Below are 15,052 nucleotides of genomic sequence, written 5' to 3' on the forward strand. Positions count from 1 at the left end.
AAGGATGGTTATATATGGGGGGGCTGGGGTTGTGGCTCAGTGGTAGAGCGCTTGCCTCACACGCACGAGACCCTATGGTGTAATCCTCAGCACCACATAAAATTAAATGAATAAAATAAAGGTATTGTGTCCAACTACAACTAAAAGTAAATATATTTTTTAAAAAGATGGTTATATATGGGAGAAAGGGAATTGGAGAGAAAGTAAAGAACCAAGAAAAATAAGAGAGGCTTAGCAAGAACAATGTGAAGTGTATGCCAAGAATTGAGAAGAGTAATTCATTATGTCACTTAACTTGGGTTTTAAGAAAAATCTTTTTTTTTTTTTTCTGGTAGAGTTGTAATGTGACCCAAGCATATCTAAAAGAGATCTTACTAGAAGATAAGTCCTTCTCATTTCCCTATGCTGTATTTTTAATAAGTTGCATCCCTGTGAGAAGGAAATTTCAGTTCTCATAAAATACTGTTATAGGGATGTAGAAGTTGCCTTTGCTAAATAAGTGCTGACTCTTCATTGGGCGTGCAGATGCCTTGCACAACTGAAAATGGGATAAAAGCTTGACATCTCCGATTTTATCTTGTATCTACATCCTTCCCTACCTTAAACTTTAGGTTAGAATATTACTCCATACATAGACATCTTAATCATTTAAGGAGTATTTTTGTTAAAAGCTAGTAATCCTCCTCCTTTAAGACCGAAGAAACCAAGATAAGAATTAATAAGATATGTTAAGGATTTGCAGGTACTTCATAATCAACCACCACTTTTTACAACATCTTGTTTCACACCACTGGAGTGACATCTTAAAGTCTCCAGTCATTACCCTAAACCTGAAAGAAAACTCAGTCACTGTCTTAGCTAATTCCTCTTGCCTTTCTGACTTATTCTTTCTGAGTTATCCTCTCCTACAGTCAGCTTGGAGTCCAGGAACAGATATCTCTGATAAACATGTGTGATAAAATTACCCCCAAAGAGCAGCAACTTTCTTATTGCTTGACTAGGCTCCACATGGCCATCATTCTGATATACCATAGTTTGACCAAAACTGTTGACTCTGCATATCTCTTTCTATGCCTCAACCTTCCTTTATGTTTCTTCTCTACATAATCCTGAAGCTCTTGTCAGTACCCAGAAGACAGGGCTGAAGATATAGATCCCGTTTCTTCCCAATCTGGGGTGAATGGCCAAATGTGGTCTTTTGGGATCACCAGAGCCAGCCCCTACTCCCTCTGGTAAACAATTTTCTCCCCTCATCTCCTTAGAATGAAATTCTTTTAACAGAATATAAATCTCTTCAAAAATCTTTTCAATTTTTAAAAGATACTTAAAATGCAAATAATCTTGGGAGAAGTCATCTACAAGTTAAATTTATAATAACAAGCAAATGAAATATCAGATTTCCTTGCTGAGAATGTCTTTAATGAGAGAAGGCTGAAGGAGTAGGAATTTGAATGTCCTGAAAAGACATGGAGTACAGGGGATAAAAAAGAGGAGCACAGAGGGATGTATCAAGAACCCCAAACAGATTACATCCTTCCTAAATTTGAGAAAAATTAGTGCTTATAACAAATTTTATTTGGGAATTGAAAAAAAGAAAAATATCGCCTTGGGATGGGGTTGTGGCTCAGCAATAGAGCACTCACCTTCCACGTGCAAGGCCCTGGGTTCAATCCTCAGTATTGCATAAAAATAATAAAACAACTACAACTAAAAAATAAATATTAAAAAAAATATCATCTTCACATTTGTAGTAATTAATTTGAGGTTTAGTTTTTTTTTCAAAGCAGAGAGTAATTCTGTAATTCTCAGAATCCCTAGATTGGACTTATTAATTTTTACCTATTTAATGTTCACTGCTGTTAACAACTAATATTCTGCCTATATATATTGCTTCTTCTTTCTTCTTGGGTTTAATAATAGTGGATTCTAGTCACTCCTTTGAGAGATAATCTAAATCTAAATTTGAAGGTATGCCAGTTTTTTTTAAAACAAATTACAGGGCATTTAGATTAAAACCAAAAAGGTTCTAGTTAAATCCTAATTAACTTAACGAAAATATGTTGTGCATTCTTGCAATTATGTATGCACAATTGTTAGGATTTCTTTAACTGCAGTACAATAATATTGTTTTTATGGGGAATAAGTCCTAAATACTCCAGGAAGCAATAGGAACCATTTATTGTTGCTAGTATGCTGCCATTAGGGCAGAAAGTAAGACATTCTAAAATTCTTAACCTTATATGTTGTACTTTTCTAACAATTTTCTCCCCCCCCACATCTGTTTGTTTGCAATTAATGTAAGTTTTGTGAAAAAAAGAATCAAAGAGAATAAGCCCAACCTTTGGCACCATGAGTACACTGAGTCATTGACATAACAAGTGACCCATGGGCATATGGTAAAAACTGTCACCTAGCTGCAGTGCTTTTGGGTCAATGCCCACTACTACTTCAATAGCTACCTCTCCTTAGTTACAACAATGAAGGTATCAATCCAAAGTAGCCAGTGTTTAACCAAGCTTTCCTTATTTATTTTTAAAAGAAAATTACTATTCTTAGAAATTTATTTGTATATGTATTTAAGCATTTTTCTCACCAGACATGTTATTATCACGTTCCTTATGTATTACCCAATACAAATTAATAAGCATGTATGACCTATAAGGAAAAAAAAAACAAATAAAAAACCCCCAAACAACAACAATAAAAAACTTTATAAAGAAGAATCCCCATGTAATCCCTGTCAGAACTAAAACCTATACTTTAAGAACTATAAGAATTAAAACCAGATATTTTATTCACAGAGCCACCTTGTTCTCTGTTCCACATGGTTATTTTTGTTTAAGCACTAGCCCCTCAAGGCATCACTGCAATATTTGCTTAACTGAAACAGACATCTTTATATAATAACAGCTGATTTTCATATTAGTCTTCACAAACAATCTCAGGATTCTGGGAATTACTCTCTGCTTTGAAGCATTTTCAAGTAGGGGACATTTTCTTCGAAATTTTTATATTTTCTTCACTATTAATAGCAGTGAAGACTACTTCTGAGCTGGGGATGTAGCTCAGTGAAGAGCACCTGCCTAGTGAGCACAGGTGATACCCATCACTGCAATGAAATAAAAAAGAAGTGGACATTATCTAAGGTCCGCTTCATAAGGCTGTAAACTTCCTGAGGACAGGTCCTGTCTTATTACCAATGATTCCCTGATGTCCAGCAGAAGGCCCAGCAAAAGCATCAGTTCTATTTCTTGAATGACTAAATTTGTGTCTCATGGGTTATTATACTAGCTTATATAATCAATTTTTCTTATGACTGAATAAGACAGTGTTAATAGAGATATTTCTCATTTTAGAACAAGATCTTAAAAATGTATGCTAATATTTCATATTGAAAATGTGAAACAAGAAATAAAACAAGGTCAAGAAAGGTTTACAGCTTCATGAAACTCAAAGGGTCTATGTATACCCATCTACTTTCACCCAGCCCAGTGCTCTCTGAACCACACTCCACACTCTGGTCCTCCTGTAGGACTCTGTAAAATCAAAATTTAAATTAACTAGCTTTTTGAAACCAATGTATTTTCAAGTTCATTAAGAAAAACTAAAAAAAAAAAAATAGTTTGTAAAAGATTTTTTTTATTGTATTCGTGCCACACATAGTGAAAAATAACACTCCTAAAAAAAAAAAGAATGCTACCTTTTCCACAACATTTTATTTTAAATAAAACTTCAAGTACTCTTACATAAGTACAAAAAAAATTCTGATCTATTTGCCTCCAACAGGCCACCACAACACACAGTAGATAAAACACAGTGGTTACAAATGTCTTTTAAATTTATTTCTGAGGCAAGGCAAATGGGAGGGAAATGTCTCTATGAAAAAATACTGTGTGTGTAGGAAATTGTCACGATTTTATTCCACATGGATACAAATGATTATACTTTAATTTAGGCCCTGGTGGCTTAAAATTATATAACAAAATAGAAAAATGGAAAACTAATATCCCCTACACCCTGTTTCAAAGGCAGGCACTACCAAGATTAGGGAGACGCCACAGTGTTGGTAGAGGATAATTACTGTACAAGCTGTATAGCTATCATCACCTTCAGACTAAAATAAGATGCTACAGTCCTTCTAAGGCATAAACAATAATGTCTGCAAACAATATATACACATAATACATATTTAAAACAAGACTTAATATAAACAATAATGAACAGTATATACATGTCAATATTTTTCACTGTCTTGAAATACAATTTAACTACACAAGTGATGCAGCAACATATATATATATATGTATATATATATATAAATGTACTTGTAACTCTACAGTAAAGTTTATTTTTGGTGCTTTTATAGCACATCAGTGTAAACAGTTTAACTTGGCTTTGTTTTATATTTTAAAACATTCCTTGTTGTATTTTCAAGATTTAAAGCAATTTTCTAGTTCTTCCTTTTCACAGAAAACGAAGATTCTGGATGTGGTTTAATCATAAATAATTCATAAAATTAAATACATTCACTAAAAAATAAACTACAAAGTAAAAAAAATGAAAAATAGATATTTATTGAGAGGGAAAGGAGAACCATTTCCCACATTAGAGCTCTGGTGTTGAATATTCAGTGCGATTTGATATATTTTAACTGCTATTGCACTATAACACCCTTTCCTTTGAAAATTCTTTGGGTGTGCTTCCCTGTTCTACCTAAATTAGCTGATAAATCACACAAACCAATAACCAAAGGTTTTGGTTATCATAGGAGTGAAGCCTTTAAAAATGGTATATCTTCTGATATTTTCTGATACTTATTTTAAGGAAAAAAAAAAGTCATTTTGTATGTGCCTTGCACATTTATGTAAATACAGTTCACATTGCTGGTCTCATTTGTCTTTGTTTAAAAGGAAAAAAAATAAAGAGAGTATTATAACTTCAGCTCACTTTGAAAGTATCTGTCCATTTTTTTTCAAAATATTTCCTCATATTGTGGCCAGCTCTGCCTATATCAGAATCATCTTCATTAAATGTTTCACAGTTGTCAAAAACAAGCCTGACATCTACAGCAAAGGTTTCAAGGTTTGGATACCTGTAAGAAAACACATAATTAGAGACTGGTTTCATTAGTTTTGTTCTGTAAGCAAATGAAATGGTTAAAAAAAGATGTAAAACAAGAAAACTGAAAGGAAAAAGGCAGTTTAGTATAACTATTTCAACTGATACAAAAATATGTAAACACTCTTATGAATGTAACATTTAACTATACTTGTTTATATACAGATTAAATGGAAAAAAAACCCACCCAGATTTCCCTTAAGATCAAGATATTTTTCAATTAACTGGTAATTCCCCTACATCCCATTTCCTGTTTGACTTGTGTCACAATTCTGTTACAGAAGTCCTCCTACCTGACTAGTTTATTGATTCCTTTGACCAACAGTATTCACTTGTGTATTCTGTTATCCACATTCAAATGGGTTCAGTTGCAGTGAAAAATTATGTAAATGCTTCTTATGCTGTACAATTCTAGGTTGTGCTACTTTGGGCTAAATCTTCCCCATTTCTCTTCTCTTTTCAAATATGATCTTTTGCTCAAGCACTGGAGCACCCTACTCCTACTACCATCCAGTGATGGAAGTGAAACTACCACCCAGTTTCACTTTCTGTGGTTTCAGTTAGCCATGGTCAAAAGTGTTAAACATTAAATGGTAAATTCCAGAGGGAGAGAAAGAGCAAGTGTATATTAACATAACTTCTATTATAGAATATTGTTAAAATTGTTCTATTATTATTGTTGTTGATTTCTTAGTGTCTAATTTATATGTTAAATTTTATCATGAGTTGTATGTATAAAAAAAAGCATAGTATTATCCATGGTTTGCCCAAACATGGAAGGGGAGAATACTGTATGATGAACCAAAACAAGCAAAAACAAAAACAAAAACAAAAAAACCACCCAAAGAAAAAAAAACCCCAAATCCATGTGCTCTCTCTTTACCAGAGGTAATATTATGAGCGACTGCTCTCTAATAAGATAAAGAGATACTATGACTTCAGGGCTTTTCTAGTAGGATAAGCTCAATTCTCTTTCTTTGCAAGAATACTGAGATGAGAACAGAAAAATAAATGTATCTGACTAAACTCATTAGTGAGAAATAAGTAGTCACTTGCAGCCATCTCTGGCCAATTCAATACATTTTGGAAGAATGCTTTTGGAAATTTAAATATTATATTAATTATAATCTACAACAAGCTGGATACTAAAATAATTTAACCATTATAAATACCCTATGAGCCACTAAAGCTCTGAGGCCATGTAAAAGTGGCTTTCTATTTCTTTCATAAAATACCTTGTACAACATTTCACTCTCTCTTCCTAATATGTTCCATACTGAAAGAAATAAAATTTATTTATCTCTGATATGCTAAAGAAGACTGAAGTCAGCCCTTATGTAACTTCATTCATTTTCTTCTTTTTCTGGGGATTATATACTTTTCTAAAACTTGAGGTAAAGAAATTTATACAACACCAAATAAGTCATTTTGAAGTGGATAACTCAGTAGTATTTAATAGTTATGACACTATGCTACCATCACTTCTATTTCCAAAACAATATCATCATTCTAGAAGGAAAAATTATACCAATAAGCAGTTATGCTCTGTTGCTCCTTCCCCTAGTCCTTGGCAAGCACTAGTCTTGCTGTCTCTATAGATTTACCTATTTTGGATATTTTATGTAATTCAATGTGTGGAAATGACTTTTATAAAATATTTTAAAGTTACTTTGAGGAATATTACTCTCCTTTACACTCTTTCTTATGTAAGAAAAAGTTAATAATTAATGTAAAGGAGACCAGAATCCAGTAGAGAATTATACTAATAATAAACAATAGTTAAAAAAGAGTGCAACACTCTATTTGTACCTTTTCTTTAGAAAAGGATGGGAAAGCTAACAGAACCCAGAAAAATTCATTAGAGCAGATATTTCCTTCCCTGTGTTCTATGAACTGTCTAAAAGTTTGAAATAGTTTGTGAGTTTTGATTCCAACTCATTACTTTGGGTTTAATCGAACAACATGAAGTTAGGAGAGCCTGAATCCACAGAATTTCACCTCTCACACAGCTGTCATCACAAATAGGATTATACTTCTGACATTTTCCAGGACTCATTCTCAAAAGCCAGTTTGATTTTGTAGCCTTGTTGGTTATTTTGTGTCAATTTCTAAGCCTGTTTGTTTTGGATATTTTGAGTTTTAGGCTGATCTTCCATCCAGGAATTGGAAGATCATGAATCAAGAGTTAATCACTTATTAAGTTTTCACATGTAGATCTCTGGCCTGGCTGTATTAATTATAAATTCCATTGTACTACTGAAGTGAAGACTTATCTGATTTTTTGGCAGACAGAAAGAGCCATCTCTAGACAACAATTTCTGCTGTTTGGTTCATCTTAAAACCAACAATTTAATGGTTTTCAATGTTTCCTGTGTTTGGGAATATCCCTTCTGTAATTTTTTTAAAAAAAGTAAAACAAAGCAAATATAATTCTTTGAAAGACAGTTATTTTGTCCTCAAAATAAACTACTACAGTCATTTGTTCAATCCAGCAAATCACTTGATGTGAGAGGGATATTGAACGTTTTAAATTCTACTCAATTCTTCTAAGTGGAATATAAATCCACAAGCACAGTGATATCCACCAAAAGAATGTTATGGAAAAACTATACCATATATAGTATAGTAAAAACAAAATAATATAATTGATATATATATATATATATTATATATTTATTTTTTCAATGTATATTTCCTTATTTCTACATATTTTTTTTTCTGACTTCACCTGAAGTAATGGGCATAGCTACATTAAGCTAATCTGGTATGTAGGAATAAAGAAAGCAAGGGGAAAATAGGCCAAAGAATACAGCTCTGGGGATCCTGGCCATTCTCACATGGAATGTCTTTGTTCTGCAAGTGAACATCCTCATTTTTGTGGCTCCAAAGTGGGACACTGTCCTAAACCATCTAAATTACACTAATTAAGTGGTAACTCTCTGGAGCAATTTTGAGATGGTCTGACAAAGATCATTAACTAAGGCTAGGAAGTCACTTTATTTTTGGGATAGAATGAAAGCAGAACATAAAATAAAGGAGAAGATTTTCTTATATACCCATAGATGGATTTTCAATATTCTCCAACAACTTATAACACTTTTAATTTTTAAAATTGCCAATGATCTCTTTCTATATGGTAATAATATGAAATATTAATTTTGTTAAATCCACATGAGATGGTGATAATATTCTATTAATGTACAATACAAACTCTAGTTTATATGTTACTTTTAAAGGTTCCTCTGACCTTTTTCCTTCCCCCCTAGTCTGGTTTGTTGTCAAAAAATGGGTTTATCACACTGTTTTTATTCCTTAAATAATTTTAATTGACTTGTTTTTCATATCTAACTACCCTAGCCAAACATAAGTCCCTCTAAAAGTGGGATTTGTATGTTTGCTATTAAGTAAAATGTCTTTGACTCTCTAGGAAAATGTACAGCACATATTGGGGATTTGATAAATATTTATTGAACTGAAATGATTTACTTACTGTCCGTTACTCAGTTTCTCTCTAATTGTGGAAAAGTCCATAGGTTTCTTAATAACTTTCTTATAACCAGGTACAAGTTTCAAGTTTACAGGAAGTAGGAAAGGCCAAGCATCCTCATGAGTTTCCATTTCAGTCAGGATCATACTAAAGAAAATGATATTTGCAATCAGTATCTATACTTTAGAATTATGTTTTTATTACCATTATTTTTGGTACTAGGGATTTAACCACTGAGCCACATCCTAGCCCTTTTTTGTATTTTATTTAGAGACAGGGTCTTGCTGAGTTGCTTAGGGCCTCGATAAGTTGATGGGGCTGGCTTTGGACTCGAAATCCTCTTGCCTCAGCTTCCGGAGCCACTGGGACTATAGGGGTGTGCTATCACACCCAGTAGTCTCTTTCTGCTCTCTTTTAAAAGGAATAAGTCAATGCAAATATATTAAAAAAGATAATATAGCCTTACACTTATACTATACATTTTTATATTTATAAAATTTTAGAAAGTAATCTTTAATGTGGTAAAAATGTTTCTAAAACAAATAAAATGGGATGTTACATAATACATGAAAATTGAAATAATACCTGCAAAGAGCTAGGTCCTTAGAATCATCTCTTTTGGGTTTCTTAACAGAAGAAAAACTTTCTTGTTTTGATAAGTTAATAGAAGTATTTTCCTCCATTTTTCTTTTTTTGAGGTCTTTGTTTCCTCTTTTTAGTGAACTACTTGTAGATGCAGAGTCTTCATCTTCAGTATCCCCTGTTAAAGTTACTTTCTTGCCTTTCTTCGATTCATTAGACTTTTTTCCTTTGACGTTAAGTTTTTTGATTTTTATAGTTTGACCACTTGCCTAGAATTTTTAAAAAGTAAATGAAGTGTAAAAAATTGTTTATAGACTTTCTATATTAAGAAATATTAATCCTGACCTAAAGGTTATTTCTATTATTTTCAAGAGAGATCTGTGAATTTCTCCCATAATATAAAACCTTATTAATAAAGCATGAAAAGCCTATTTATCTGAAGAATTCTTAAAATTAGAATAGAACTTATCACAAGTATCCTTTAGACTAGGTCACTAACTGAAAGGGATTTACAGATGAAAAAAGGACTCTTTTAACAATACAACTGTTCTTAGACGCAGATCCCTCCTTTCCTTTCTTGCAAGAACCAAAATTCAAAGAGGAACTTCAATAGGTCTTAGAAAAAACCTATCAGATTAAGTGTTCAAAGGTGCATATCTGTTATATTTGTATATTTATATAGTAGAAGTTGTGAAATGATGGCTCAAACTGAAACAGCCCACAGCATATGCTATTTGGCTTATAGAATGCTTGTAAGAATTCTGAATTTGTTTCCAACATTAAATTTGGGAGGACATACATAAAAATCTTGACATCTCCTGAATTATGAGAAGATCCTATAAGACTGGGCTCATGTTTCTACATGATAAAAAATGGCGGGAGTTGAGTGAATACTATTACATTTAAATGGGAACATGACTTTGTCACAGTGCCCACACTAAGGGTCCAAAAAACTCTTCTGCTATTTACTTGGTTTTTGTAGGCACTATAGTTTGAAACTTTTAGTATGAGTCTGTGTGTGTGTATTCACACATCCTTTGATTCCATGATCCTGTGATCACATTTATACATAAATAAATATATACACAGAGTATAAAAATAGCTAACCCTGTTATAGGCAGAAATAACCATTTGAGGGCAAGATGTACAGTATGAATATTTGCACTTAATTATGAATTAAATGGAAAGATATTTTTAAAATGAACTTTTCCTCACACATCAAAAACAGATGATCAGAATCCTGTTTTTTTGTCATAAGAAATATAATGTATAGTTTACTGCATTTAAAAAACAAAAACAAGAACAAAAGCAAAAGTCTAGAAAGCTGCATTCACACCAAAGACTTGGATGAGATAATATGCCTATTAATAATGTAACACCACTCTGAATGATAGCCAGAACTGTAATTTAAGAAATTTTATTAGGAAAAAAAAACCTCCAACAGCCTACTAAGTGATACCAACAAGACTTAAAAACATTTATCTTTAATACATAAAATATTGAGTAGATTTTCTATAACTTGACAGTTATGAAGCTAAAAGTCATTTATGTACAGCCAGTGAAGATTACTGTTGAACTACATTTAATTATTTATGACAAAAATGATCAAGTAATAAGAAGTCAAAAAACAACTACTATTGAATAACATGCCACTTAAGCACTTATAAAACATGGTCTAAAATATAATAAAAATTTACTATAAACACTTTACAGAACTCTACATTTATTAAAAAAAAACTTTCCCACACATGATCTTATTTTATCCTCACAAATTCCTACAAAGTAGATATAATCTCATTTTACAGATGATAGCCCCAAGTTGAGATCAGATCAAGCAGGTGGGAAAAAAATCAGCAAAGATTGAGAAGGAACAAAAGGAGGAATAAAACCTGGCAAGTATGGAATCTGAGAAGTGAAAAACAGTGTTTCAAAAGAATGAAGGACTGTTCAACTGTATTCACATGTAACTGACAGGTCACATAAGCTAAGCACTGATCAAATTTGTGGCCATGATAAGAGCTATTTTGGAGAAGCTGTGGAATTGACTAGAATAAGTTCAAGAGTGAACTGGGGTTTGAAATTGGGGCATTGTTCCTTGGCCTTTTGGCTAAGATCAAGTGTAGAGAATCAGAACAGAAAACTTTCCAAGAAATTTTCTGTGTAAAGGGAATGAGAGAGACAAGGGAAGTGGATCAAGGGAGAAGTGAAAGCAGAAGGTTTTTCTTAAGATGAGAGAAAAAGTAGGATATGTCAATAGATAGGTGAGATGAAGCAGGTGGAGAGGAGAAACTAAAGATGTAAAGGGAGAAGAGTAGTTCTGGAGTAATGTACCTAAGGAGGTAAGAGGGATGGCCCCTGAGGCATGAGTAAGGAAACTGGCTCAGTTAGGAGCACCAGAAGCTAAGGGCAACAGGAGAGAAGGTAAGGATATGAACCCTGATGCTGAAGGATGATACATGTGGTTTTCTTCCAAAGGCTTCCATTTTCTCAGTGGAATGAGAAATAAGATCATTATCTCAGAATGGATGGAGGGAACAAAACTGGAAATAAATCATCAGACATTATTAAAGGCCTGATTAGCACCTTGTATTTAAAGGGCTGCATTTTGTATTTCAGGCAAAAACGTGTACGAATGTTCATATCAGCATTTTTCTTATAACTAATAGGTGCTAGAAAAGACAGAGTTGGATTAACTAGAATAATAGTTTATTTCATAAAGTGAGAGAGAAGCAAACAGTAAATTCAATGATTTATAATAAAATATGTAGATTATGATAATGGAATATTGACTTAAGTCAGATTAGGTGGAAAGAGAGGACATGAAGGGAGAAGAGAGTGAAAAGGTCTTAGATAAATATATTGAAGGTTCAAGTGAGATCAAAGGATTACTGGAGGACTAGAGGGAGTGAACTGGAAAGAAAGGGTACAATAGACAAATGGAAATTTGGACTTCAGTCTTTGGAGAGGCAGTAGTCAATAACTTAAACTTGGGGAACAGTGACTGGGGGATAGAGAATACCTAACAAAAAGTGTGACCTTGAATATATGTTGATCCATAAAATTTCTTACTCCTTTACCTTTTAATTACCAAACCCATTTCTTTCTCTTTTATTGTATTGCTTCTCTCTTAATTGGTACGAGAGTTCACAGGTTTCTATTTCAAATGTGACTAGAAAATTATGTTAAACACAGATGCTTATTACCATAAGATCTAGCAATTCTACTTTTAGGTTTATACCCAAAAGAACCAAAAACACATATTCAAGCAAAATCTTGCATGTGAATGTTCAAAGCAGACTATTCGTAGCAGCCATAAGGTGGAGACCACCATCAACTGATGAATGGATAAACAAAATGTAGTAAAACCATACAATGGAATAATACTTATGTCTAAAAATGAAGTAAGTAATCGATGAACTTTAAAAAAAAAACATTGTGGTAAGTGAAAGAAGCCAAACACTAAAGGCCGTATATTGTATGATTAAATTTATATGTAATGACCAGAATAGATAAATCCATAAGAAATAGGGATTACCAAATACTAGGGGTAGAGAGGTACGGGAAGTTCCTGTTAACGGGTACAAAGGGTTCTTTCTGGGGTTATGAAAATGTTCTGAATTAGTGGTGGCATTTGTACAACTTTGTGAGTACAATAAAAACCACTGAATTGTTAAGATGGTGAATTTATGGTATGAAACTGCCATAAAAGTCTGCATTTCGATCTTGTTATTAAAAAGTTTAGTTCTACATCAATCTTACCTTAGCAATGCAAGCTGGACAGAACCAGTCCCCATCTGGTATAGTTGTAATCTTGGGTCTATGGCAGTAGGTATGACAGCCTTTGTCACAGCCATCACAAAGGAGAAGTAGTTCTTCATTATCTCCTTTTCGACATATTTGGCAGTACTATAATATATGAAAAATTATTTAGAATTAACCCTCTGCTATGAATAATAGCTACTGGGATGTTATATACACCATAATTTCTCATTTATATTAGTAATGAACATTCCGCTTGCTAACAAATATACAATAGCCATACACATCTATGTATCTCTCGTTACACAGATATGGACCACATGACGGGGTGAGCAGTTCTATTGGGGTCAATGCACATTTCAGGTACACTGCAAAGAACAAAGCTAGAAGTTGAATGCCTGCACACACTTCAGAAGCATGTATACATTAACATATGAAATATTAACATGACATTAGAGCACATAAAGCAATGAATAGCTTTAATACATGGTGTTTTTAAAATGTGTTTCATTTTTCGCTTATCTTAGCATCCTCATGAAATTCTGAGAAAGAAATAAGAGTTAATTTTGAAGATCAAGATTAAGAAACTTGTATTAGTATATAATTATATACAATAATAAAAGATATCCCTAGGCTTTATCCACCTATGTCTTGTGATTCACTAAAAAATGTGCCTAAACCAGGAAAGTTGGAAAATTGACCGAAATCAAACATATGCCACACGAGTAGAAAATTAATTTTATGAAATGATTTCAAAAGAAAATATAGATAGAATATATTAAAGAATTTAAGAGGTCATGATTTGTTTTTTAGAACCCACAATATAATCATTTCTTCTTTATTGAAAAAATCTTTTATTACTAAGAGATTTTCTTCCATGCATACATATTTTGTATAGCAAGTTTCACAAAGGAAAAGAAGAAAAGTTAGTCAAGTAAAAACAAAAAAATAGTAAGCACTAAATTTTTTTTGATGTTTACTTCAAATTCCAGTCATAGTTGAAAGTGTCCTGCAATTAATATTTTAAAAAATGAAAACATTTAAGATGAATTTCATTTATACTAATTTAAAGTTAACTATTTATATAACCTTAAACTTGGTTTGTTTACTTATTAATTGTTTAATTATTATTTATTATTACATCTGTCTTGGAAAGTCCAAAATAGTCAATATGTATAACAATGATAGCTTAATAACCTTATCAAAATACATACTATTCAGGCTAACAAATATCTATCCAATACATCTACTGTATATGTAATATTAAAATTAGCAGCAAAAGCAGTTGAGTTTCATATTTCAATAAGTATCTTTTTTTTAATATTTATTTTTAGGTAGACACAATATCTTTATTTATTTTTAGAGATGCTGAGAATCGAACCCAGTGCCTCACCATGCTAGCTAGGCGAGTGCGCTACCACTTGAGTCACATCCCCAGCCCAATAAGGATCTTTTTTTATGAACTTCCTAATACTATTATCACTAAATACTATAAGATGGGGTTAGTTATTTTGCAAAATGAGTTACATCTTTAAAACCTCTATTGTAGAAACAGAAATATCACTGAGAAATTCTAAAGATTATATTTAAATCCCTATAATAATATTAAAAAATCAGATTTCATGATGATGCATCAATTCTGCTTTCTACAATAGATAACTAAAGATATTGTAAAGTCTGTTTTACCTCTCATGTTTGTGATTTAAAATTAATTTTGATACATTTAAAGAAAAGAGTGAGTGCTGGGGTTGTGGCTCAGTGGCAGAGCACTTGCCTAGCTGTATGAGACACTGGGTTCAATCCTTAGCACCACATACAAAAATAAGCAAATAAAATAAGTTTTGAAAAATCAGTAACAACTCACAATGTTAGAGGAAAAATGTATTAATATTTGGTTTGAATACCTGTTATTAAGAGTTAAAAATAGTGGATGTTGCCTATTATTTAACATCAACAATAGCATATTGTGGGCAGCAAATTGACAACTCCTTCTTTCCTGGTAAGCTAGGTCTCTGGCTAAGAGAGCATTTCTAAAGGTACTGAACACGTCAACATGTTACTTGAATTTATTATGAGAACTATTATAGGCACTGTTACCTCTTTAAT

At 32.4% G+C, this 15,052-nt stretch overlaps 1 protein-coding gene across 23 annotated transcripts in view; it reads right to left on the minus strand.

Moving 5' to 3' along the window:
• Positions 1-3,619: 3,619 nt before the first annotated feature.
• Positions 3,620-15,052, minus strand: part of Baz2b (bromodomain adjacent to zinc finger domain 2B) — a 346,930-nt gene continuing 335,497 nt past the window's right edge. For 22 of the 23 annotated variants that reach the window (XM_040294351.2, XM_021731270.3, XM_078017461.1 and 19 more), the window contains 4 exons: positions 12,947-13,093; positions 9,191-9,456; positions 8,609-8,752; positions 3,620-5,092 (listed from right to left, as the gene is read on the minus strand). In XM_040294351.2, the coding sequence (XP_040150285.2) occupies positions 4,939-5,092; positions 8,609-8,752; positions 9,191-9,456; positions 12,947-13,093 (711 nt within the window). In that variant the 3' untranslated portion in view covers positions 3,620-4,938. Of the gene's footprint in view, positions 5,093-8,608; positions 8,753-9,190; positions 9,457-12,946; positions 13,094-15,052 lie in introns of those variants that run through there. The other variant, XM_021731488.3, reaches the window with a different exon arrangement.

Source organism: Ictidomys tridecemlineatus, chromosome 7 (assembly GCF_052094955.1).
Source record: "Ictidomys tridecemlineatus isolate mIctTri1 chromosome 7, mIctTri1.hap1, whole genome shotgun sequence".
NCBI lineage: Eukaryota > Metazoa > Chordata > Mammalia > Rodentia > Sciuridae > Ictidomys > Ictidomys tridecemlineatus.